This window comes from Nicotiana attenuata, chromosome 8, assembly GCF_001879085.1.
Source record: "Nicotiana attenuata strain UT chromosome 8, NIATTr2, whole genome shotgun sequence".
In the NCBI taxonomy this organism is placed as follows: domain Eukaryota; kingdom Viridiplantae; phylum Streptophyta; class Magnoliopsida; order Solanales; family Solanaceae; genus Nicotiana; species Nicotiana attenuata.
In genome coordinates this window covers 30,768,870-30,794,981 of record NC_031996.1, presented here as the reverse complement: position 1 = coordinate 30,794,981, position 26,112 = coordinate 30,768,870, and the positions used below count along the sequence as shown (strand labels likewise).

The following is a 26,112-nucleotide window of genomic DNA, read 5'->3' as shown; positions in this document are numbered from 1 at the left end:
CCCCCCCCTCCCCCCCCCCCCTCCTTTCTTGTACTTGCATTAATGTAAGATGTTGATATTCCCATGATATATATATATCCATTGCCAGCACTGCTTGAGATTAAGGTCAAATTTTCCGAGAATTGTTATGATAAGCAAAAAAATGGCAATGAGAAGTAAATTATTGGAAGAGATATCATACGTTTACCGTGTTTAAAACAGAACAGTTTCACATAATTAGAAGGATTTATTGATGCAATTTAAAGAAGTTCTACACTAACAAGTGTATTGTAACATGTGGCAGTAGGTATTCTCCTTATTTTTCAAGTTATTGATCCCACTATTATGAATGGTGACATCACTACAAGAAAGTAGACATACGACGACACTTTATAAATGTCGTATTAAGCTACATAAATGTCACAAAATTATTAATCAACATTTATTTTACACTTAGGGTAAATGTCGGAAATTTCAATGTCGGGAATTTTTCGACAATTAAATAAATGTCCGTAAAAGTTTTGCGACATTTATTTATCGACATTTGTGAAAATGTCACATTAAAATTCCCAACGCATAGGTTAAAGTCGCAAACAAATAGTGACATTTCTTTGCGTCTCCTATCAAATGTCGTTATTATGAGTTTTTAGCTTAATGTTTGCGACAGTGGTTCTTTTAATGTTTACATACCATCCAAATTCAAGAAATATACCTACAAATTTCATTGACCATAGAAATCATAAACTAGAATCATATATATTGAATATGAAAGTTCTCGAAAATTAATTCCATTGAAAAAAAATTGTAGTCTTTACAATAAAAAAAAAGTCATGAAAAAGTTATTTGTCATTGAAGCAAAATATAACTGTTTGGAACAACAAGAGATCTTTTCACTTCTTCAATTCCTCTTTCACTCTTTCTGCACTTCCTTATATATGTAGCTTCCTCTCCAATTCAATTGTGTATCTGTCTTTGGTAGCCTCTTTAGTGCAGAAGTGACTGATGTAGCAACCTGTATTTTTATGAAATGCAAAAGAGATGAATTAGAAAGTAGTTAAAAGTCAATACTAAACCTCATATAGTACACAAGTATGTTCATACAGTGAATATTATTAACAGTTCAGCTTTTTTACAAGCATCTTCTTTTTATCCAGTAGACACAACCAATTGAATACTCCATAACTTATCTTCCAACTCAATGTACATGAATGGTCATGACTCATGAGTAGAAAATAAAATACTTTAACAAAAAATAATGTTCTTTGCCCATAAATCTACCAGGGCCTTACTATAAGATGCCAGACTCTCGACTTTCTCACTGTGACTCCATAACATACACTAAAACTAACTACTTGTCAGCAATAACGTTTTTCACATAATTAACCAGTATTAACTTTCAATACTTAATTTTTGAATTATTCTCTCAAATCTTAAAACATATAAAAGCACCAAAATATACAATTGGTAAATCAGGTTTACTACAGAGGCGAATAAAGATTGTCAAAACAAGGATAATACATAAATTATCTCAAGTGAATAGCAAAGCACCTCGTAAAGATGACACAATTTCCATCTGGTAGGCAATCAACAACCCAAATCCTTCCGAGTAACTTCACTGAATTACCAAAATATAGTTGAGCTCAAACATAAGTTTTCTACGTAATTTTCAATTTTAAGCAGAAGTAAAAATGCTATAAACTAGCAAAGCCATCTTACCTATAATCAACGACAATACTTCCAAAATAGAAGTCTCTTGCCATTTGCAGACCATCACCAATTTCTTTTAGATGGAAGATCAATTTGGAACCAGCTACTCAACCAAACTTCACAAGCTTACACACTATGATCAGAACAACTGAAAGATAATTCCAATCAGTAATAAGTTTCGTAAATGAGCTGAAACCAATAGTAAAAATTTCTGCAGGAAGACAAAAATTAAAAGTGCTCCGAGTCCTCATGAAATTCTACAAAGACATATGGTCAAATGAAAGGAAACCAAACTACTTCATCTGAACTTTGATCAACAGATGTAGCCAATTAAATGAAACAGTTAAAAAAGCTTATATGTTACACACTCCTAACACCTATGTATCAAAATGATAATGCGATGTCAATTTTAAGTTTGATGTTGGTTGAACTGCACTAAAATAAATCCGTATAAACAGTACCTTTCGACAAGTACAGATCCCTCTCAAACAATTTCTCCACAACACCAACAGTAGAATGCTTTTTATATCTAGAGAATTTGCCTACTCCAAAGATAAATGAACATAACAAGAACCAAAATCCTCAATACATCATAATAAAAGAAAAGGCACAACCATTTCAAACGCATTTAATTAGAAATTCAGTCGCGTGAACAAATAGAACGAAACCACGGGTAAGCACTTACCCAAAATCTAAAAATCGTGTCTCCTTTGGATTTCCTCCAGCCTGGTTATGTCCCTTCTGATTCTCTACGACACGGCGAGAATCACTTATCTGCTAATCGAGCGCTATGAAGCAAGTTCAAAGAGAAATTCCATATTGTCTGGTGTGGCTTAACAACGATAACAGTTAAATGATTGAGAATCTTGTGAAACTTGATGCAGAGACTGCATCTCGCGCAACATCAGTGTTTTGGGGTGAGGAAAGGGGAGAGATTGCTAGGGTTTCTAAGAGACTAACGCTATACTTCTTTTCTGAAAGAAGAAGTTAGGCGGGTCTCATATTTTTTACTTTCGTTTAATTAAACTTAAAAACTACAAATGTAAGAAATTTCCTCCATTTGTTTGTATATGTCACTAAATACCTACTAATATAGCGACATTTGTATTAAAAGTCCTAATAATTTTGACATTTTTTATCAAATGTCATTAAATTTACGACATTTCTTAAGAAAATGTCAATAAATCAATTTTTTCCGACATTTATTATACATGTCATTAACTAAATGTCGTCGTAGGCATACCTTCCTGTAGTGCATGTAATTTAACTTTTGACTTTAACTAGAGTTTAGAGTGAGAAGGTCTGCCTTCTCACTACTCTCCTCAAGCAACAACGGTAAACCTTCTTCAAACTACCCACCAATTCCTTCAAATCCCCCCTAATCCACCATATATCAATCGTGCGCGTGAAGGTAATAATTCTTCTACTCCTAATTCAACCCATACACTTCAACCCTCCACTTCATCATTCAAAGAGATTTTCCTTCTGGATTCTACCAACAAGCACATCTCCAAACCCCCCTAGGTCCATCTACATCTAACGACTCATTCATGCAACTTGATTGCCCAGTACAAGATTTATCCAACCTAAATAGTTGCTCTCAAAAAATTCAAGGCATCAATGAAAGCCTACAAATCCACTTATCAGTGGATGACCTCCAAAGGATATACCAACCTTGGAAATACTCACTTATAATCAAGCTAATGGGATAACGAGTCCTCCATCAATACTTAAAAAGAAAATTTATCAATTATGGAAACCTCCGAAAACTTTAACCTTATGGATCTTGGAGTTGATTACTTCATAGTGAAATTCACCAAGGAGGAAAATATGGCCAAATTTCTATGTAACGGGCCTTGGTTTATTAATGATTTTCACCTTTTGGTTCAAAAATGGGAGCCTCACTTCGTAGCTAGTGAAGCCAAACAACTTAAATCTGCAGCATAGGTTCTTCTTCCTGAACTTCCTACTGAGTTTTATGACTCTACCATACTACAAAAGATTGGCAATAAAATAGGCAAATTACTTAGAATTGATGCGTGTACCTCCTCTACCTGAGGTCGATATGCTAGACTATGCGTGGAAGTCTCTATGGAATTGCTAGTTAAACCATTTGTATACATTGAAAATTATAAGAAACAAATTCACTATGAAGGTGAAAATTTCCTATGCAAAAACTGTGGCAGGCTAGGTCACAACAAATCACAATGCTCGGTCACTCTACAAAATTCAAATTTCCAAAAGCAACAGAAAATTAAAATCAGGACACTTCTATACAACAAGGAGTCCAAAGTGATTGGGTGACTATCACATTCAACAAGAAAAAGCATGCAGGCTCAAAGGCAATCCCAATAGCAAGGGTACCCAATCCACGTAAAAGATCAAAGTTCACTAATCTGGACAAAGGTATGTCTTTTAATTCCCAAAAGTTTAATCCTCAAAAGTTTAAATATATGGAAAAAAATCCACCTGCTTCACTCTCTCTTGACACAAAGGCCAGACATTCATCTGATAGTAACACCAATACTAATCCATCTTCCTTAAATGTTGGTATAAAATCCACTAATCTTTTTTTAGATGTTAGAAAGTGAGCCCATTGTTTTCGAAATTAGCTCAACAACAAATCCGCCAAAAATCCCTAGCACCCATTGCATGCAAAGAAAATTACACGCGGAGGAAGCTAAAGAAGAATTGGTACCACCACCCAATCATTAGATGAACCTTCTACAAAAAACAAAAAAAATAGAGTACCCGGCTACCCCTATTTTAGAGGAATTAACTAATCCTAATATACATATTACCCCCAACAAAACCCTCTCTCCCAGTTCGTCCAATTTACACGTGGACTTGCATGCAAAAGAGGATTGCCAAATGGAAGAATCCTCAAAGCACCTGGCAACATCCAAATCACCCAGGATCTTATTTATCCCCACACGCCAAGTCATGAATTTTCCGGGCAGACTAAAATTTTCATAGAGATCATTAAACCTACTCACCCTAATACTACCACAAGAAGAGGATTCCAAGGCTTCCACTACTAACAAGGAGAAGATTTCGCCTTGTCCACATTCCAAACCATCACAGGATAGCTACGATGGACAATCTACCTCCTATGCCACACCACTTCCCAAATCAACCTCTATTCTTCACATCACCTCCACAACTACATAAAACTACTAACCAACATCTTGGCTGGAAGCAGGCATTCTGGGTCATGCAATAACCTTTAATATTCAGATCAATGGGCAAGAGATGGTCATCATATTCCAAAACACTCGCTACCTAGCCCAGCTAATAACGAAGGGTATGCACATAGCCATGAACAACTAGACAAATCAAGCCTGGATCAACAACATCCTCCACCCCTAGCTCCCCATATGAACTACACTCTGATTCAAGCCATGCAGGAGCAGTGGAATCTACCACAGACTCCCAACCAATTCATCAACCTCCCAATGAACCTGCCATTCTTTCCATCGGAGGAGAGCATAAACATCAATCATATTTTCATGCCTTGGAATCACCAAGCACATCAGGAACCAAACATCCTCCCAAATATGGCCCAGTAAACCTGGAGCCCAACCAAGTCAATGTGCCAGGACCAAATATGAATCCACCACAACCTCCGGTAGAGGAAGAAGAAGAACCCCTTCAATAAGGTACTCAACTGAGTGTGGAATTTTCAAGCCTAAATGAGGTAAAAATACTTCTCTTCCCAGAATTATGGAGCAAGAAATATATATTCAGCTGTCCGAGTGCCATGTACAAATGCTCAACGTATATTCAACTACCACAAGATCCCACAGTAGGAAAGTAAGCCGTAATCCTAGTTCTATCAAGAAGGAGGAGCCACAATACAGTGGAGAGGGAGTCAAGTGTCAACCATCAACAAGCACTCCTGATAAGAGCCACTACTATAATCTTTTGGTACGTTAGAGGTGCTAACAATGACGACTTTCGTCGTAACTTTAGGGACTTACTTGATACTCATAGGTCGTGCATGGTGGCCCTCCTTGAGACCAGGATGATGGTGCATGCACCTCTCCTAAATGAATTCAATTTCTCTGAACTTATAGAAGTTCCTGCGGAAGGTCAAGCTAGAGGCATGGCCATTCTCTACAATCATAATGTCGTGACTGTTGAGCATTTCACTAAAAATGGCCAGGATATTCATGCCCTTATTTAGGTATGACCTTTTAATTTTAATTGGCTATTTACTGCAATTTATGCTAGCACAAAAAGCAGTGGCGGCTCGGTGGAGTAAGGGTCCTAAAGCTAAACCATTATTAGAGGCCTTTGGAGAAAAATATTGTTAATGCTATTTCTCCATGAAAAATAGCATAATGCTTGGAACTATTTCATAACAATTATTGACATAGCAAATGGTTGATCACATGATTTTCTTATCATTATAGAAGTAATTGTTTAAAGTATACTTATCATATATATAATATGAGTAAAATTTGCGGCCCTATATTTTTGGGGGCCTAAAGCCTTGGCTTTAGTAGCCTTGAGGTTGAGCCGCCTCTTACAAAAAGCCACTATCGTGATATTATGTGGGTCAACCTTAAATCAATCTCAAATACTTATAAAGGTCCTTGGTTATTAGGGGTACCTTAATGATATTAGTAGTAACGAAAAAATAGGAGGTAGGCCCATGAATATATCTAGAGCTTCAAAACTTTGGAAAAATATCGACTATTATAAACTAATTGATCCAGGCTTCAAAGGAAGCAAATTCACGTGGTCAAATCATAGGAAAAGGAAAGGACTAATAATAGAAAGATTAGATCGTGTATTAGTAAACAAAAATTGGTTAAACAAATTTCCAAATGTTTCTATCACCCATCTTCCAAAAACTCACTCGGACCACAAACCAATTCTAGTTAAATTAAATAACCATCACCCCCCTAATAACAAGGTTTTCCGACTGAAAATATATGGTGTACCCACCCAAATTTTGGAAACATAATTGCCTCCCAATGGAGAAATAAAGCACTGCTGGAAGCTAGTGAATCCTTCACTGACTTTATTAAAGTATGGGGTAGGAAAAATTTTGGTAATATTACTAGGAATAAAAATAAACTCTTGGCAAGACTAAAAGGTATCCAAAATTCTCCTCATTATATCCATAGCCCTTTTTTACAAAGCCTAAAGGAGGATCTCATCAAAGATTATAACAATATTCTTAAATTAGAAGAGGATTATTAGAAGATGAGATCTCGAATTAACTGGCTTAACAAGGGTGATGTCAATACTAGGTTCTTTCAAATATCTACCTCAAATAGAAAACGTCAAAACCATATTAGTTTCTTCAAAATAGTGAAGATGCGTGGATGAATAACCATCAAAATATCCTAAACCATACCTTTGACCATTTTAACACTATATTCACCACTAGTCATAAAGTTACAAATTGTTCTAATATATTGTAAAGTCCTACTAGTTTTGATAACACCGATCTTACTTCATTAGATAAGCCTATTCAAGATTGTGAAATTGATATAGCTATCTTTTCCTTTAAGCCCTTTAAATCACCAGGGCCAGTTGAGTTTCACCCTTTTTTTATCAAAAATATTGGAAAACTTTAGGTACCTCTGTTAGGGACTTTTGTCATAAAGTTTTTAAAGAGAATACTATCCCTCCGGAAATTAATTCAACCTATCTATGCTTAATCCCCTAATTCCCTAATGCCAACAACCTTAATAATTTTCGTCCAATTAGTCTTTGCAATACTATCTATAAGGTTATTACAGAAATAATTGCAAATAGGCTTAAACCTCTAATGGATATTCTTATAAGTCCTGCTCAAGCTAGCTTCATAAAAAAAAAAAAAAAAAAGACGGGCCAGTGACAATGCTATTATTATTCAAGAACTTATTCATAATTTCAAAAAAAAAATGAAAGGAAATATTGGTAAAATATTAATTAAAATAGATCTAGAAAAAGCCTTTGATAAGTTAGAATGGTCATTTATATATAGGACACTTCTATACTTCCAATTCCCCCCTAAATTCATCAAGTTAATTATATCTTGTATCACTTTAACATCCACTGCTGTTCTAGTAAATGGTACAAAAAACTAACTTCTTCTACCCAAGCCGGAGAATCAGGCAAGGAGATCTAATGTCCGCCTATATTTTTATATTATGCACGGAAATGTTATCAAGATTCATAAACTACCAAGTAGACATTACGATATGGGGCGCCATTACCCTGGGCCATAACTGTCCTCCCCTATCCCATATGTTCTTTGCTGATGATTTAGTACAAATAGGCAAAGCAAACAACAAAACAGTCTCATCCATTCAAATAGCTCTTAAGCATTTCTGTGATCTGTCCGGGCAATCTATTAACTATGCCAAGTCCAGATTAATTTTTTAAAGAATTGTAAGAAAATAAATAGTACCAACATTTCCCTATCTCTAGGTATAAAAACTTACAATTCTTTTGGTAAATACCTGGACTTTTCAATTATTGACAGTAACCCCAAGAACAAAGACTATCAATACATTATTGATAATATGAGAACTAAACTTGCCGGGTGGAAATGTGATAACTTAAACTTGGCTGGTAGGGCAACTCTAATATCTTCAACTCTTTCTAGCCAACCAACGTACTACATGCAATATACTATGTTACCTCCTAAAACACTCAAAAAAATTGACCAAATACAAAAAAAATTTCTTTGGGGTACGACTGATCAAAAAAAAAAAGCTTCATCTTGCCAACTGGGATTTGGTAACTAAAAATAAATCACAAGGTGGATTAGGATTAAGAAAGGCTAGAACCAAGAATTTATCATTATTAGCTAGTCTAGCCTGTAGATTAGCCAATAACCCCCACAAACTTATGAGCTATTACAATGCTCCTTAAGTACTCTAAAAAACCTAGTGAAAAGGTCTCCTTTGTTTGGAAGAACATTATCAAAGTATGAAAAATCTACCAACAAGGAATGTCCTAGTCCATCCACTCCTCCTCTTCCCTAAACTTGTGGGAAAACAAATGGTATCCCAACCCAAATAACCTTAGATCCTATGTGATTAGTCCCTTAACCAAAGAAGAAAACTCTCTTAAGATAAGGGATATTAGATCCGGAAACAATGCAAATTTTAATAAAATATCTTTTGATATCCCACAGGAGATTAAAGGCAATATTATATCCATCAACATTCTAAGTGATTGTAATAAGGACTCTCTAACCTGGGACATAAATGAAAATGGGATCTTTACTACAAAATCTTGTTATGAACTAGTAGAGGGCAACATCCAATCGATAATGGATTTCAATTGGATAAGGAGTTTGCATTGCCCCAACAAACATCGATGAGCAATGCACAATGTGCCGTAAGGAGTCAAAAACAATCACTCACATTTTCATCCCTGCCCCTAGTTCAATCTCTATAGAATGAATTAGGCATTGATACTAGTCATTTCCAGCCAGGTAACCATAATTGGCTCCTGTACCTCAAGGAGAAAAAACCCCTACATTCCAAACAAACTCCTATCGTGGAGTACTTTGTTTCCTTTCTTAATTTGGAACAACTGGCTAACGAGGAACAACAACAACATTAATAATAAATCTATCCCTATCTCCTTAAAAAGGATTTTCAATCAGTCCATCGAATATAATTTTCTAACGGATCGTGAGTCCAACTAGGATAAAAAAAATTGACCTAACTATTAGTTGGTCTAAACCTCCGAGTGGCTGGTACAAGCTGAATATCGATGGAGCTTTTGATAAGGCAAAGGCTACTGGAGGTATAGGAGGAATCATTAGAAACCATAATGGGGAATGGATGTTAGGGTTTGCTTCAAAAATTACTCCAAAAACTCCAATACACGCAGAGCTAATGGCACTCTCAGGGACTATAAATGTATTGTAAATAAAAGGAAACTTTTTCCTTTGGAGATAGAGACTGATGCTACAGCTACACAGGTAATTTCTTTCATCAACGAAGGATGCAAAGCTTATGAAACTGTTATAAACTCATGCAGGTCGCTTCTGGCTCAAATGGACACGTGGTGATACATCACAACTTCAGGCAGGGGAATGAAGTCGCCCACAGCCTAGCAAAGCACACAGGAGTCTTGCCAGTATTCAATAAAATTGAGTTTTGGTTGTTTTCCCCACCCTTTGTTCTGACCCGGATGCTAGCAGACAAGGGTGGTTTTACTTTTGTTAAAACTATTTCTTTGAAGTGTTGTAGGAATCTTGCTATGTTTGGTAATCTGCATGCCATGCATGAATTATCATCTAATGATCCCCAGGATCAAATATCCTTCTGTATTTCCTAGTTTAATATTATGAAATAAATATCTTTTCCATCAAAAACGAAAAAGACATGTAATTTTAATTTAGCTTTTAGATAATCTCATAGTAAAAGTTCTTTTACACTTTCATATATAGGAGCTATACTCTATTTAGAATTAGTTTTCTAAAACTGAATAATGTGTTTTGACTTCTCAAAAATTTTGACATTATTTTAATGATTGTCTTGGTGGGAAAATGACACTGTATAGCTGCTTTCAAAATAATAGCCGAAAAAATATTCTTGGATGTTTTGGTGTTATGGTTACTTTCTCTCACTAGATTTATGTCCACAATGGTAGTAATAAATTCTAGGATGGAAATTTGTAATATTAAATAGATTTACATTTAATCAAAAGAGCAATAGATTGATTATAGTTTGATTTGAAAGCTCATAGTCAGACTTCATTTTTGAAACTACTCATGCTAGTTTAAACTGCAGCAACATTGGCCTCACTTCTTCCGAATCTACTGGACCTAAAGATTTAGATTTGCTCTTGTAACCTTTTTCTTTGACCTTTTTAATTGAGGTAATTGTATGAATATACTAATAAATAAATAAATAAATAAATAAATAAAAAGAGAAGAGGCTGCTATGATTAGACTGCAAGCATTTTTTTTATGAATTGGGTTAAGTATTTTTTCCTCGAATTTAGAATATTTTTGAACGTGACTATTCTTTTTCAATGGAATTACTATAAAAGAGTTAGAACCAAAAGGAATTACTATAAAAGAGTTAGAAGCTACAAATGGGGGTCTGAAAATGATAGGATGCAGCCTATGTTTCTATGCTTCCTATTTTATACACTTTTATTGAAGTCTGAGGTGTGTGTGTTTCATAGGATTAAGGTATCCATCATAGTGTTTTGGTCGGGTGAATGTACAAGAGAAATATATTAATAGGACTTTTTGGTGGGGAAAGGATGGTCCATATTTATGGTGGCTTAGTGGTCCATATTTATGACTAAAAAGCCCTTGTCTTGTTCACAAATAGTGAATTCCAAAAAAAATCTTTTGTATATGGTTAGCATTTTTTAGGTTTTTGCATGTTTTCATACAACATTATGGGTGTGTTTGGTATAACGGAAAATGTTTTTCGTGGAAAATGTTTTCCAAGAAAATGTTTTCTTGGAAAACAAGTAGTAATCTTATTCATTTTCCAGTGTTTGGTACGCAAATTAAGGAAAATGACTTCTCAAGAGTATTCATAAATAATTTAGATATAATAAACATGAAACCATAAACTTTCAAACCAACAACCTTACGGACCCACAAATTTCATAAACTTTCGAACCGCTAAACTTTCAAAATTGCGGAATTTCGAACCCGTAAACTTCCAAACACATAAACCTCCGAACTCATAATTTTGAAACTTGTAAAATTTTGAGCCTTTAAACCGATAAATAATAAAATTAAAACTGAAAAATTCATTTTAATTTTTTTCGGGGGAGGGGGGGGGGTAGGGGTTGGGGGGCAGTAAAACAAAAAAAACTAGAAATTTAAATTACAAAAAAAAAGTAAAAAAATTTTTTGTGCGCTTGGGGTGGGGTGGGTGGGGGTGGGGGGCAGGGTGGGTGGTGGGTGGTGCAGAAAAATAAAAAAAAAAGAAATTTGAAATTGCAAAAAAAAATTTAAGGTTAGGGTGGGTGGTAACGGAAAAACTGAAATTTGAAAAAAAAAAAAAAGCTTTTTTTTGGAGAGGGGGTGGGGTGAGTTGGTGAGGGTGGGGAAGGTTGAGAAGGAGGTTTGGAAAATGTTTTCCCTTCTTTTGATAAGGAAAATATTTTTCTCCAATTGGAGGAAAATGAATTGATAAGAAAAATGTTTTCCAAAATATTTAAGCCAACCAAACATGGGAAAATTAGAAAACATTTTCCGGAAAATATTTTCCTTCGTACCAAACACACCCTATATCGATTTCCTTAATCTCCATTACAATTTACTACTTCGATATCTTGCTCAAGAAAAAGAAATTGGGATTTTTCCTTTTTAAACAAAAGAGAAGAAAGAAGGGAGCTAGTGGATGAGCATGAAATTAATTTCTGAAATATGCCATTTGAGAGTCAACGTGTTTAAAAAAATTGAAAAAATGATTATAGTGTCCCATCAGTTAGGTCTACAGGTGAGCTGTCGCTATATATTCAAGAAGCAAATGGTCCAAAGGTAGTTTGTATTGGCTGGTTTTATGTGTTAGAGACAGGTTGTGCGTGCAACTTGCCTTCTCTATCAATGCTTGTGTAAATTGTTTCTCAAGCAATTGGCTCTCCTCTTGGATCATATCACTTTGCACACTAACATGATTGGAGTTATAATCTACTGATTAAAAAGTGGATGCGCGTAGACACGAGGGTATTATCGTTAGGATATTATCGATGTTGTTACTCCCTTCCTTCTTGTCTTATCTTATTTAGCAAAACAACTCTATGCGAACGAGTCCCAAGAAACTGAGATATTGGATTCCCTCAAGAGTCATTAAATGAGGATTCATAACGCTAACCCCAACTTAGTTAGAATTGAGGCGTAGTAATTGTTGTTGTTTATTCAAGCGAAGCAAGGTTCAAATTTCACTAATAACCGTTGTCTCCTTTAGGCTTTACTTGACTCTTCTTTCCTCCGGTCTCGGACTCGCATCTCTCCAAAATATACTTTCAAAAAAACATTTAGTGACTGAAAAAGGGAGAAATATGAGGTCTTGAACAATATTTACAAGTCTTTTGCCAAATGGGAATCCAGGAGAAACACTACCTCCAAATAGAACGTTTCAAAAGAAAGAAAACACAAAAAAATAAAAACAATTAGAAGAATAAAGAAACAAGATGAAGAAGATAAACTTATAGAATATGCTTTAGGATTAGAAATGTTGATACCACAAATACGCAACTATGTTTGGAGGGCATCTTTGGCCAATTGAGCTGCGGCGACTATGAACTACGCCCTTGACAAATACAAAAAGACAACGACCTTAGTAACAGTTAATAATATGGTACAAAATTACACCTTAATCAAGTAACACAAATGTTTTTTAGCGTTAACCGAGTGCATTATTCACATAATTGACAACGTAAACAAAGGGTCCCAGAATGAGCAATATGATTAAAAAACATGCAGTATGTATCCCCAATGAATCAAGCCATCCCACTACTATAATGGAAATCAGATCAAAACATGCACTCGAATTGGCAACGAGATATTATTAGCATACTGAATCCTTGCAAGTGATCTCTGTCTGAGATGTGCTTACATTGGTAAAAATTTACACAATATAATGCATAATTACCACAAATTAACTATTGCCCCTTCAATACCATGTTCTTTTTACATCAAATATTCCATGATTCATTGAACATGTGACACATACCGTCAGAGAATTCGTATGTAAAACCAATAACATACCTTATTTTCCAGAATGCAACGTCAAATGACATCTTACACGCTTCATTTGATATATGAATAAACAAATCAAACCTTTACATTTATAGTGATCTTACTCCAGTGAGACCTACCTACTAATTCAAGCAAATTTACAAGATCACTTTTTTCTGTTAGTTGCAAACTTGTTACCCTCGCTGCATCTCAACGAGAGTTTAATAGGATTGAAAACCAATGTCACCTCTTGAAGATAAAAGTCATTTCTGTGCAAAGAATCAGCTACCTATGTTAATAACTATCTCCATATTCAAAACCATCTTGTCTTGATAACACGTGAAATGTTCAACCATAATCTATCCTCTGTCGTTTGAGTTCTGCCTGGAAACTTGGGCTGGAAGTTAGCGTGCGATATGCAAGAGTCCTTATATCATCTCGTGAACAATCTCTGGATATACGAACGAGTTCCCACAAGGCACCAGCCTTGATCATATCCTTTGCATTTACTTCTGTAATTAACAGTTTAAGCATTCATGAGTATCCACAGTTTCAAGCAAAATGGAAAAAGTCAAATCAGAACTACTATTTACCATGTTGAGCCAAATGGCAGAGTGCCAGCTCAATATGACGCCTTATTGGTGAGGCCTCATTATTAGCGTTCTGTACAATCCATGGAAGGGTTCCGTCTTCAATAAGGAGAGACTTCCCAGTCTTGCTTCCTGTCATGGTAAGATCATTGGCAATGCCACGAAACTATAGTAGTGAGACTTCTCTTTTCACCAGAACATGCAATACACCACCCAACTGGGTATAAGTGGAGACTAGTGCAGAACTATGATACTGACTATAATATTGCTAACAGTACAGTGACATATATTCCGAGTTTGGCTGGGGGTGCAGTAAGCGAGGAGGAGAGGCAGACGAGCAGAGAAAACGCAAGCTGCACGCTAGTATACCACTAACCTTGAGTGTATGCTCTTGATTCACATTTTGCAAAATTAGCAATTCCACGAGCAACTTGAGCCAGAACATCAGGATGCCGGCATCTGACCATTCCTAGTAACGCCTTAACTCCGCCTTCACCTCGTAGCTTTGCTTGTAACTTTTCTGGGAAAGGTTAAAAGATACATTAGATGTGAGCAACAGCAGGATCCAATCACCGTGACTAAATTCAAATGCAGGGTTACTTGATTAAGGATATCGTGTAAGGAATTTCTCATGGAACAATATATGTTTCCCTTTTTCTCATTGGTTCATCCTTTTTTTCTTGTTTTACTGGTAAGCTCTTTCTTTTTTTTCTTTTTCTTTTTGGTTGAGGGGAAGGGGTAGGGGGAAGGGATAGGGAGAGAGAGGGACAGTTCTGTTGGTATCATATAAAACAAATTTAAAATGGTGAAATTTCACCACTATGAGGGAGAACGTACTATTACAGCTCCACATCAAATGAAACAGTTAGATGTTGATATCAGAAAGAAGAATATTACCATATCCGTTGATCTTAAGTCATCTTGCTCAATTGCTTGAAATAAAAAGAAATTTTAGCTTAAAATATTCAGCTAAAGGCAACAAATAATACCATTTCCACAGAGATTAGCAATGGCCCCAGCAACCATGCGAAGGGTTTGAGGATCTTCGGCTTTGGCTGCTGTGACTGATAACAAACTGATGCCTCCATGAGACATGATAAGCTCCTGATTTGTCTCTGTACCATTTGAAAAAATATGTCACTTAGTAGAGAGAGTAACTTCAGTATGAAAAGAAAAGTATTGAACTTACAATATTCACTAGTCTGTGAGTGATGAAAAGCTTACCGTTCATAGCAAGATTTGCTATTGCGCCAGCGGCAACTCTGTGAATTGTCTCGTCATTGGAGCTTCTAAGAAGAGTCAATAGAGAATTTAGACCACCAGCTTTTACAATTTTCTCCTGGTTTGCCTCTGAAATAGATCGAATAGGAAAAAAGTCACCACCACTTATGGATGCTACCTTTTTGTCATTTCTCAAATTTTCAACTGTTTCATGTAACATAATTTCTGCTTGTTTTTTAATTTTTGTTTTAGTATTCCTCCATTAGGTTTTTGGTAGTAGTGTTCTACACTTTATAAGATGTCTTAATGGATTGGGTTGACCAACATTTTTAAGTGAATTGGACTAACTGACATATTTTTAATTAAGTGAATTGGATTGACTGACTTCCACATTGTCCTTCAACTTTTTGCTTGGAGGAGCTTTACAGCAAGAAATAAGGACTAATGCCTCCACTTTGAACGGTGAAGTGTTAAATAAATAAATAATTGGGGTTTGAGCAATATGGTATATAGAATTAGAGAAAGTTAAGAAACATAAGATAGAGTTTCGGAAAAAGGGAGTACTATATTTTAGATAATGCAAATCAGCTTCAAATGTTTATCTAGTAAATGACATACTTGCATATCTATTACTAGATTCATGTAACAAAGTTGACAAGCTATCATTCATAAGACTTGTAGCCAAATCCCACCTACAATCATGAGGTATAGCTACATTTGATAAGGTATACACATCTCAATCAAGCAGATAGCATCTACGCCCAACAAACTACAGATTGCGAGTAGCAAGAGACAGGAATTAATGATATAACACTGAAAAGGAAATAGCAAAACAATACCTTCAGCCGCCAGGTTTGCCACAACTTTCACTGCATGAATCTGCACATCAGCATCTTCTGATTCAAGTAATGACAATATCTTTGAGAGACCCACTGGTGAAAGAAAAAAAATAAGCTGTATTAGGGAGTAGAAGAGTTAAAAATGAAATCAACTCTTAGGATAAAGTCCATCTCCCACCTTGTTCAAAGAGTTTTGCCATCGAGGCCTTCTCTCCATCTCCTGAATCTCCTAGGTGTTGATGCATAAATGGAGGAATTGGAGAATCTAGAGTGCCTGGCAGTTTTACCGTCCCTCCTCTATCAAGATTTCTCCTTGTCTAAGTAAAAGAAATAGTCTTTAACTTGAGTAAGTTAATCATAACTGACAAATATGCTCATTTAATCAACAATCATGTTTATATATGACATGAAAATTTTCGGCAGTGCATATACCCAGACATGTAACACCTTAATATCTAGGTTTACAGGTACCTGAAAAGCTTGCTTTTCAAAAGACGTGTGCTTCTGTAAGCTACAACATGAATTTCAGTTTCTAATCTTCAACAGAAACAACTCACATGCAAGATGTATACAGCACACTGATCACAGGGGCAGGCCATTTGCTCAGCCCCCNNCCCCCCCCCCTCTCCCCGAAAAAAAAAAAGAAAAGGTTTAAAAGTTCTTTATACATTAGCGGAGAAGAGGCAAACCGGAAAAAGAAAAGCATAAAGCCCTCAAGCACTTCTCACAGACCAAGGGCACAATAGTGTGAATTGGTTTACACGGCACGACAGTCCACATCTATAAAGAGATTATACAGGAACTGTTAATTATTTCAATTTTGTAATTTCTCTTCAACCAAGTGTCAAATGATGCCCACAACTAATGGCAAGTTTTGAAATCTGCAAACATCATACGCTAGGTCATATTGGGGTGTAGCACTTTGGGGGCAAAAAGGCTCTGAACTAGATCCACACTCATGTTTTAAGTGTGCTGAACTCGCTAGTTTGGAAGGAAAAACTACCGGTTTCACTTTGACACATAACTTCAAGGATGTTATTGGTTTACAAGGTGAGGTTAATGTGCACATAAACCCAAAGATACAGGGGTGTGAGAAAGAGATCGACAATCAGCGTAATGATAATCTAGTTATGATGAATCTTTAAAAGAAAAAAGATTCATGTCCTACAAAAGCTGCTTATTTTGAACTTTTTTTTCCTGGTGGTCACCCATGGCAAGGGTGTATAAATCCAATGATTTCACCAAGAATACTAATTCAACAAATTTAAAGATAGATACTGTTTACCTCATCAGCTTCAAAACTTAATTGCAATAGCTGACTTTGTAGGACTGCAATTTCTTCTTCCAGCTTTGCTTTCTGACATGCTTCATCTTCTAGCATTTTGCGCAGCTTTAAGATCTCAGAATTTCCAGCGGCCTACGACATTACAAACATCATCATCAGCAATTTACCAGCTAATATATATATATATATATATATATATATATATATATGAACCAATGACTTTTCAGACAAATCATTACCTCTGACCTTTTCCATTGTGCTACTTGATTTTTAAGATTGTCAATTTCCTCTTCTGCAGCTTTCCGTAAAAGAGTTTCATTTTCAAACTTCTTCTTAAGCTCAGCAACTTCCATAGAAGCAGAGAGCATTGAGGACTGACAAATGAGGGAGATAAACAGCAAAAAGCAAAGTTACATTCATCGTAGAACCAGAAATTGAAATGATAGGAAAGCTATTTCACAGTTACATATTCAGCATAGTTGCAGGACTACTCCAAAGGTTCAGAGGAGCATGTACAATCACAACAGCTGCTTAGGTATATGTAAAAGTTCAAAGAGAGACAAGCATGTCTATTAAATACATGAACTGCAAGGAAGAGGCTTATGAGATCACAAATTATAACAACCCACGCTTGAGGACAATTTCAATGGGACCCTCGGGAAAACAATAGTACCAATCTTTCAGAATAGAAAGTGGACTTCAACTTCATTTTTCTCCTAATAGGCTATTTTTGGTTTTGGATCTTCCAAATCATTCCCACAGGAGATCCGGACCCATTTTTTTCTGATCCTTCGAGAAAAAGATTCATACTCTTCATAAAAAATAGGAGGTAGAACCAATAAAGATTTCTTTTTCGATTCATCCCTGGCCTCATTCAGGAATTGTTTTTGATCCAATCCACAGGAATCAACAGAAGCAAATCCCTTATGATACACCAGATCCGGCTTGGTTATTGATAGAGTGAATAGATCTGCCATTTCTTGAAATCTCTCTTCTGATTCAAAATCGTAGTGTAACGTGTATCCTCCCCTGTGTTCCGGTCATGGAATAGATGAAATAAATCAAAAAATGGATTTACTAGCATTCTTCTGAACTCACCTTGGCCTTTTCCTTTTCATGCTTTTGTTTATTTTCTGCCCATTGCTCCTCTAGCCTGCTTATTGCATCCATATAATCTTTCTGGTACTGCAACCTCTCCCTCTGCAGATGATGAAAGAAAGGGAACAGAAAGAGAAGAAAGACAATGACAGTGAAAATCCTGGTCATGGCACATAATCTGGTGATGCAAAACTACATAACTCAAACAGAAAGATGATCATGAAAAATTAGAGCGGGAAACAATAGATGATGCATAACATAATATAAAGTGAAAATGAACTAAACATGAAAAGGCATGTTATATAGCATTCCGATATTATCACGCATTTCACGAAGCATGTAACTACCTCCAATGCCTCTGCATAACCTTTTTCAGCCTCAGTGATTCGAATCTGAGCCTCTTGAGCAATCCTCTCAATCTCATCCTGAAATCCTTTCTGCTGCCTTTCATGTTCTGCAATTTGTTTGTCTAGCTGTATTTCAAGCCTTCTGGACAAACTTTTGTAGTCAAACTCTTCCTTAATTTTCAACATATTCTCCACCTTCATTGCCTGTAGAAGTACAAATAACTTACTCCAAGTCATAGCTAGTGAAAAGCAGAAAAAGGGAAGAAGAGAAGTTTACTAGTATTCTCTTATACCCATGCATACAAGTTCTACAACCGCATGATAATTCAAATAGAAACCCAGAGAATAGATTACAACTGAGTTAGCATAAGCCAACCCACACTGCTGGAAGGATCTCAAAAGACTACAATTGTATATCATACAATAAACATTCCCATGGGAAAAGAAATAGAGGTTAGGATTACCCTCTGTCCAAACATTATGGTGCTTGCCGTCTCTCCTCGATGCCGTGGAGATGGACCGATTGTGATAACCAATGAAGTTCTTGCTGTACCTGTGAGTATTCAACAATGTGATGCCCTTTCTCAATGTCCAATGACAATGTTCTCTTTTTTAAAGTAATTATCATCTCATGGTGATGATATATATATAATAAGTGATTAAGTAGGATACCAAAACAAAATGGAAGGCTAATGAGATTATGCATCAAAGGTGAAACAGTACCGAACAGATGACATCACCCAGCAGACTACTTTCTTAAGTTTCACGGACAGTGCAAAGTTAAGCAGTCTAGCTCCAGAGAAGGAACTACGCTCCAAATGAAAGCAAATTATGTAGGATATCAATCTTTTGGCCCAAAAAGATTTACTGGATCAAAATGTAAGCCAACCCAGTACTACATTGTAGTATCTGACAGAAACTATATAAAACCTCCTGGTCTTAAAGGATATGAAATCCTTCAATAATTAATGCACTTTATTTGCACTAAGAACTTAAATTGAGTTAACCAAGTCTAAAAGAAATCATAATGTCCGCAATATGGAACAGTTGGAGATTTATAATACGATATCCTCGGCTTAAGTCTTAAATTTGTGGTCATCCCCTAATCAAATGTCTTAGTTTACATTGAGAGCCTTCTTGTAACCAAAGAATGATTTAATATTATATATGACAGCAATTTGGGATAAGAAGATCTTTTGAATAATTTAATCTAAAACTTGTTGAAGGACTTTACAAGTGTTTTTCTATACCTCTGAAAAATGATGCATGTTATCTTAGTGACTCTGCATTTTAGGATGTAGCCATGTAGCTTGGACTTGAAATAGTGAGGATTTTTTTTTAAGAACTAATGCATCGAAAGTTCGTCGCCTTTGTAACAGGTTCTCTTAGTTAAGCTAAGGAAAAATGTATTATTCTTCAGGTACATGAATTATTCTTCATCCCAGTTTTTAGACTCAGCTAGTTAGGAGAGCTTAGAATTTGTCCCCCAAATCCATTCTAAGACGTGAGCGCTACATTTCTCTGTGTCTGTTTCTTTCTTTGTGCATTTGGTTGTTGGTTACTGCGTTAAAATAAGGTATTGTGGAATTACACCAAAATTTCTACACGCAGCTAAAGATAGTTTAATGAAATGCAAGAATATCAGTATCAGAAGTGCTTAAAATAAGCTCAAGTATAACTTGGGATTTAGATCATTGTAAACTTAATTTCACTAGAGACCTTGAGGTACAGGAACTGAGCCTCCAAGAACTACAATCAAAGAAGTGCATGGCTCTCATAACTGGATATACTTATAAGTTTTCCCTGGCTTTCAAGTGCAGAGGTTAAAATTTGGACCATGTTAAGTTGTGTTTGCTATTCCTGAATAAGCTTCAAAATCGATTTATTAAGTACCTTACCTCCAAATGAATCTCGAAGCAACCTTGTGAGCTTTGAGTCACGAACTGGAACATGAGCACTATTCTCTGCCAACGCATTGATGCATTTTCCCAATGCACTCAAGGAGAGATTAATGGACTTAGCTTCCTCCAGTGTATGTGCTTCACTTCCTGCAAATGCAAAACAAAACAAAGAACCAATGCTTCTCAGCTTTATCCTGTTTTAGATCTCAACTCATTGCTCCAAAGAAACATTAGGAACTTCTACATGGTGTCTTAGATAACCCCACCCCGACAAGCCTGGCAAACCCAAAAAATAGGTCACAGTTTTGCCTGTAGTAATCAGTTCCAAAGTGTAGCCACATTCTTGCATCATAAATGTCAAAAGATCAGATCAGCTTTTATTTAGAGAAACAAAGAAAAGCTTCCTAGTTGAAACCCACCGAACGCCGCAACAGAGGGTTAAAGGGTGAACAGACTCATACGCCTATTAAAGTTAAGTATCTACAGGGCAAAAGGATTGGGAAGGAAAACACATATTGAAGTCTCTCCAAAGCAATCACTCACTTAACTCCTAGGTAATACTTAGCATTGCCTCAAGTAACAGAATTGTTCTAACTGTCATTCACACATGAGTATGAATATTTGTGTAAAACTATTAGCTATCATAATCCTTGAACAAAAACAAAGTTTTCTGTAAGCACAAATAAAATGCTCCAGTTGTGAATACATAATAAAAGTTACAAAAGATACATTTGCCCAGGAATTTTGATAGCACACCTGATTTGTCTATGCGCTCAGAACCAGCAAGATCCACAACAACTAGTTTGCTTTTTCTCACAACAGGTGGCTTGAATGCTTTAGCTGTGTGAGAAGTACTCCCATTTTCAGATGAAATAGCAGAATCTCTTCCCTTGACAGACCTTTCGACATGTACCTGTGATAGAAAACAAAAGTTTCTGTGACATTGAACTTTGTTGATGTCTCCCTGTCCATTGGCATATTGGGAAAAGGCTCAAGAACAATGGTCAAGCCACTATGCACAACATAAAAAAGAAAAAAAACTGCATAACCCACAAGAGATAGAATCTTCTAACCATCAGTATAGCATGGCTTCTTGAAGACTCTGTGTTTAATTTAGTGTTAGCAGCAAAACGATGAGTTTCACCCACGCGAAGGAGTTCAAGGAAACTCTTCTGATCTCTGATATCCACTGCAGTAGCCCCAGGTACAGAAACATCTCCAGTTTTGTGATCTTCAACAATTGATATGTTGTCGTTCACTGGGTCTAGGAGATCCTGAATACTCTCCATATAAAGCTGCATTGACAGGTAACCAACCAAACTTATACAACTTAAAGTCAGAAACAAGCATGAAACAACCAAAGATGCAAATGAAACTTGGCACAGCCATTATCAGGTATGATAATACAAGTAAATAAAAAGTTCTCAACAAAAGGAACTCTCATTTCTGTAGAAGGAGAAAACAACCTGAAAATAAGAGACAGAGACAAAATCATTTGCTGGGGTTATTTCTGCAAGAATATCCTCCATTGCACGAACCATTATCCCTCGATCAGCAGTGTCCTCTTCTCCAAGTCGTCCAAGAGTGTAAGTTTTTCCTGTCCCCGTCTGCCCGTATGCCATGATTGTTCCATTATAACCATCCAGAACACTCTGCAGGGCTTAAAGAGATAAAGAAAGGATACAGCCGTACGAAACTAGACAAGAGTAAGACAAATTTGCACCTTATTACACACACAGAAGCAATTAGATAACCATGTAAAATTACAAAATTAACCGACTCTAGGCATGCAATAGTGGCATAAGGCAAATCAACTAAACTTTAGGTTGCAGGCAGCGAATTTTAATCTAAGGAACTTATTTATTGTTCGTCGAAACATATTAAGAAGTATGAGAATACAAGGGAAAGAAAGCAAAGTTTAAACAAGAGATATCACAAGCCAGTAATCTCAACCATGTACATTTTGATACTTCTGAATCTAAATAACAATATTAAGGAGCAAGGAATTAATTACAACTTACAAACCTAATATTATTGAATCCAATAGACACTTTAAAAGCTACCGAGTGGTTATGGATATTCAGAGATGGAGCTATGAGGGCGGAAGGGAGTTTATCCGAATCCCCTTTGCTGAAAAATTACACGGGATACACAAGGTCAAAATTATTATTTATGTATATATAGGAGCTGTCGAATCCTATTGGCTTCTGCATGTGTTTTTTCTGTATATTTTGAATCCCCTTAGTAAAAGTCCTGGTTTCGCTACTGTGGATCTTATGCTTGCTTTTCAAGAAGAAAAGAAGCTATTAATTGAAATATTTGTACTGAAATGGCCTCGTTATTGGCCAGATAAAAATATCTTACAAATTCTAGAAGAAAGCTACTCAGAGAGAGATTGTTTACCGTATTTGGCATATAGGTGCTTTGAACTTAAGTATTTTAAATGTATGGCGTATTTTCAGGAATGTTTAGCAGCGGTGCCAGTAAGCAAGTCACTTGAGAAAATTGAAAAGTGCCGAATTGATTAGAGTGAGAACTGGAAGAGTTTATTGTAATGGACAGGCACCTATGTCATTCATTGCTAATTTAGGTAATTTGAAAAGAACATTTGAAACTCTTGTAATCTGCATCGAAGTGAAACTATATTTATGGCTCTGAAGTAAACTTTCCCAGTATATTAGTCAGACGCTGCCTAGTTAGTAGCAAATTTCCTCTTTCTTTAAATGTGTTAGATAAAAGCATGTGCAGAAGATGAACGTTTCATTCATAATTCATGTATTAAAAAGCAGAATTGCTAGGTTTTGGTAGGCGACCTCAACGACAGGCTTGGCCACTACTTCATATACACGCTTTTGTGAAGAAAATTCTGTAAGCACTTCGTCGAATTCATAGGTGTCCGAATCCCAGTTGTTCCTTCGAAGTTTAAGCCTTTTAAGCTGGAAACGACAAAAGAAATGATTTAAAACCAACAGTATTCATATTGCCTTGACAAGAAAGGTAGAAGATGTACTTGGAATACCTCAGGCTGCAATTCCACACAATCAGCAAAATCAGCATCAGCCACCATCTCCTCCGCATTTCGAGGCCGCAGTCTTACTGCAACTCTAACACGTCCTGAAACTGTTACAAAGCAGCAAAATGAGCCCTTCCATGATTAATCAAATATTCAAAGGACTTTTGGAAAATGGAAACATATAATGCAATACAGATTTCTTCTTTCAACTTCAATTCAACAAAGCACCCAAAAAAGAATTTGAACGCATTATTCCAAAAGTATTATTAACCCTGGCGAGTTTTGTAATATAAACGAGGAAGGTTCCACTAGGTTGCCAGCAGAATAAGAAATAGTTTTACAATGATACATCCTCTAAATATTACTTGAATTAAATAGGGATATGGAGGATTCATACCCTAATTAATTTGGGATTGAGGTGTAGTTGATTGATTTACAAGAAGTAAAATTCACGTGTGAATGAGAACTGACACTTCGATGCTATAAGAAAACTCAATCTTAAAAAGCTTTAGTGCAGAAAATTATAAATTAACAATAACAATTCACTAGTTCATTAGCTACACTATTGGTGCCCTTTCTATGCATTACAATCCTGAACAGGTAATTGGCCAATGCAGAATATAACCAATCTCTATTACCAAGATTCCAAGTTCTTCAAAAAAAAAAAAATCAGTTTCCAACAACTAGTCCAGTTACCAACTCTATTAAACCTACTTTAGCTTTGGGATCACATGTCACAATTGCTTAGACCTCATCATAAGTGCTAGAATTATATCAGACTGCTTATTGTAAGTAACTTAAATCATAACTACTATGTGGAGAAAAAATTCATTACTATTACAACATCAAAAGAACAATGACACAAGCAATTTTTCTTTTCAAAATTAACTAAAACCCTGAAGGAAATTAATGTACTACTATTTTACCTTTGCATTCACATGTTTCCATAGTTTAGACTCATCATAAATATAACAGCTTCTTCTACCTAACTAAAATAACTATCACACCTAACAAATCAAGCACTTAGTTTTCCAGATTAGTTTAATTCCTCAAAGACTAAATGTTTCCATTGCATAAACTCATCACAAAGGCTGACTAATCAAACAGCTGTGTCTAATTAACTTAAATCAAAACCATCACAACACAATCACATGATCATTTTTCTCACATTATCCGCCAAAAAAAAGTAAAGAGATCAACTTTTTCGGAAATTAATTAAATTCCTTGAGAAAATGAGAGCTCTTTCAACTACTACAACTAACAAATCAACCGCTTAGTTCTCTTACATTAAATTTAAATAAAATTAAAATTACGAAATTCAGTAAAGTTATTAACGAAATAAGGACGCATTTGGAGCAATTTTCTCGAGAATTAAGTAAATTCCTTAAGGAAATGAGAGCTCATTTATGATTTAACAACTACTACAACTAACAAATCAAGCGCTTAAGTTTCTTAGATTATCCGCAAAAACATTTTTAAAAAAATAGATCAAAATTATACCGTTGTACGAAATTAGTGAAGTTATAAAGGAAATGAGGACGAATTTGGAGTTGACTCACCGGAGGTAGCATCCTTAGTGGAAGCAGCAGAGTTAGCAACGGAGCCAGTGCTTTTACGGCGGATACCGGATGCCGGAGCAGGACCGGAGTTTTTGGATTTGAAAGAAGAAGATTTGGAAGTTGAATTCATAGAAAGAGGCCTATCTACCTTTAACGCTCCTTTAGGAACTGTGCCGTTTCTGTAAGACGTAGCCATTCTCGCATTACCTTTCCAGAAACTTCCAGAATTCACCTTCTCTTTCTTCTTCTTCTTCTACTTCTACTTGTTCTTCTTAATGTTGATGAAATTGAGCTGTGGTTTCAAGTGTGTTGAAAATGGAGGAGTTCAAAAGGTCGTGGGAGTCATGGGTAGTGTGTGTGAGGGGGTGGGGGTCGGGTGATAGAGTTTGTGGTGGTGGGTCATGAACCATATTTCTTTCTTGAGCTTTACTTTTTGTATTTCTGAAAAGACTGAAATGCCCTTTTTACTGGCGTATATTTTGCTTAACTACTTATTATAATCTCTGTTTCATTAATATATTGTGTACGATTAACGGTCCTGTAATTTGAAATGCCGTTTGTTCGCTTAAGTTTCTATAATTACAGATTTTTTTTTTTTTTGGTGTGTTTTTCTCCCAATATATGTCTAGAATTTAACCAAACAAATATTATATTATGTTTGGTCAAGCTTCTAAAATTAACTTAACTTATTTTGAAAAGTATTTTTCAAAAATGCTTTCTAAAAATATATTTTTAGTGAGAAGCAATTTGTGTTTGACTAATTAATTAAAGCACTTTTGAGCAGCAATTAGTACTTCATCAAGTTTTTAAAAAGTGTTTCTAAATATTTTTGTAAGTGCTTTTGGGAAGAAACTATTTTTTCTGATTATCAAGCATAAAAACTGCATAATTTTTGTATA

General features: G+C 35.7%; 1 protein-coding gene and 1 long non-coding RNA gene across 2 annotated transcripts; both read right to left on the bottom strand.

Annotated features, from left to right (window-relative positions):
* LOC109231837 lies at positions 746-2,731 on the bottom strand. The gene is made up of 4 exons (XR_002068848.1): positions 2,372-2,731; positions 1,696-1,834; positions 1,528-1,594; positions 746-991 (listed from the first exon to the last, which is right to left on the bottom strand). It is a non-coding gene; the product is annotated as an uncharacterized LOC109231837 (long non-coding RNA).
* Positions 13,264-25,596, bottom strand: LOC109231169 (kinesin-like protein KIN-UB). Its single transcript, XM_019396744.1, has 19 exons — positions 25,214-25,596; positions 23,661-23,761; positions 23,455-23,577; positions 22,108-22,293; positions 21,715-21,936; positions 21,398-21,554; positions 20,639-20,788; positions 19,205-19,293; positions 18,741-18,944; positions 18,394-18,495; positions 17,535-17,669; positions 17,296-17,427; positions 16,189-16,327; positions 16,011-16,103; positions 15,175-15,300; positions 14,940-15,065; positions 14,327-14,470; positions 13,954-14,082; positions 13,264-13,872 (listed from the first exon to the last, which is right to left on the bottom strand). Exons 1-19 carry the CDS (start codon positions 25,407-25,409, stop codon positions 13,709-13,711), a joined length of 2,718 nt encoding a protein of 905 aa, XP_019252289.1. The 5' UTR covers positions 25,410-25,596; the 3' UTR covers positions 13,264-13,708.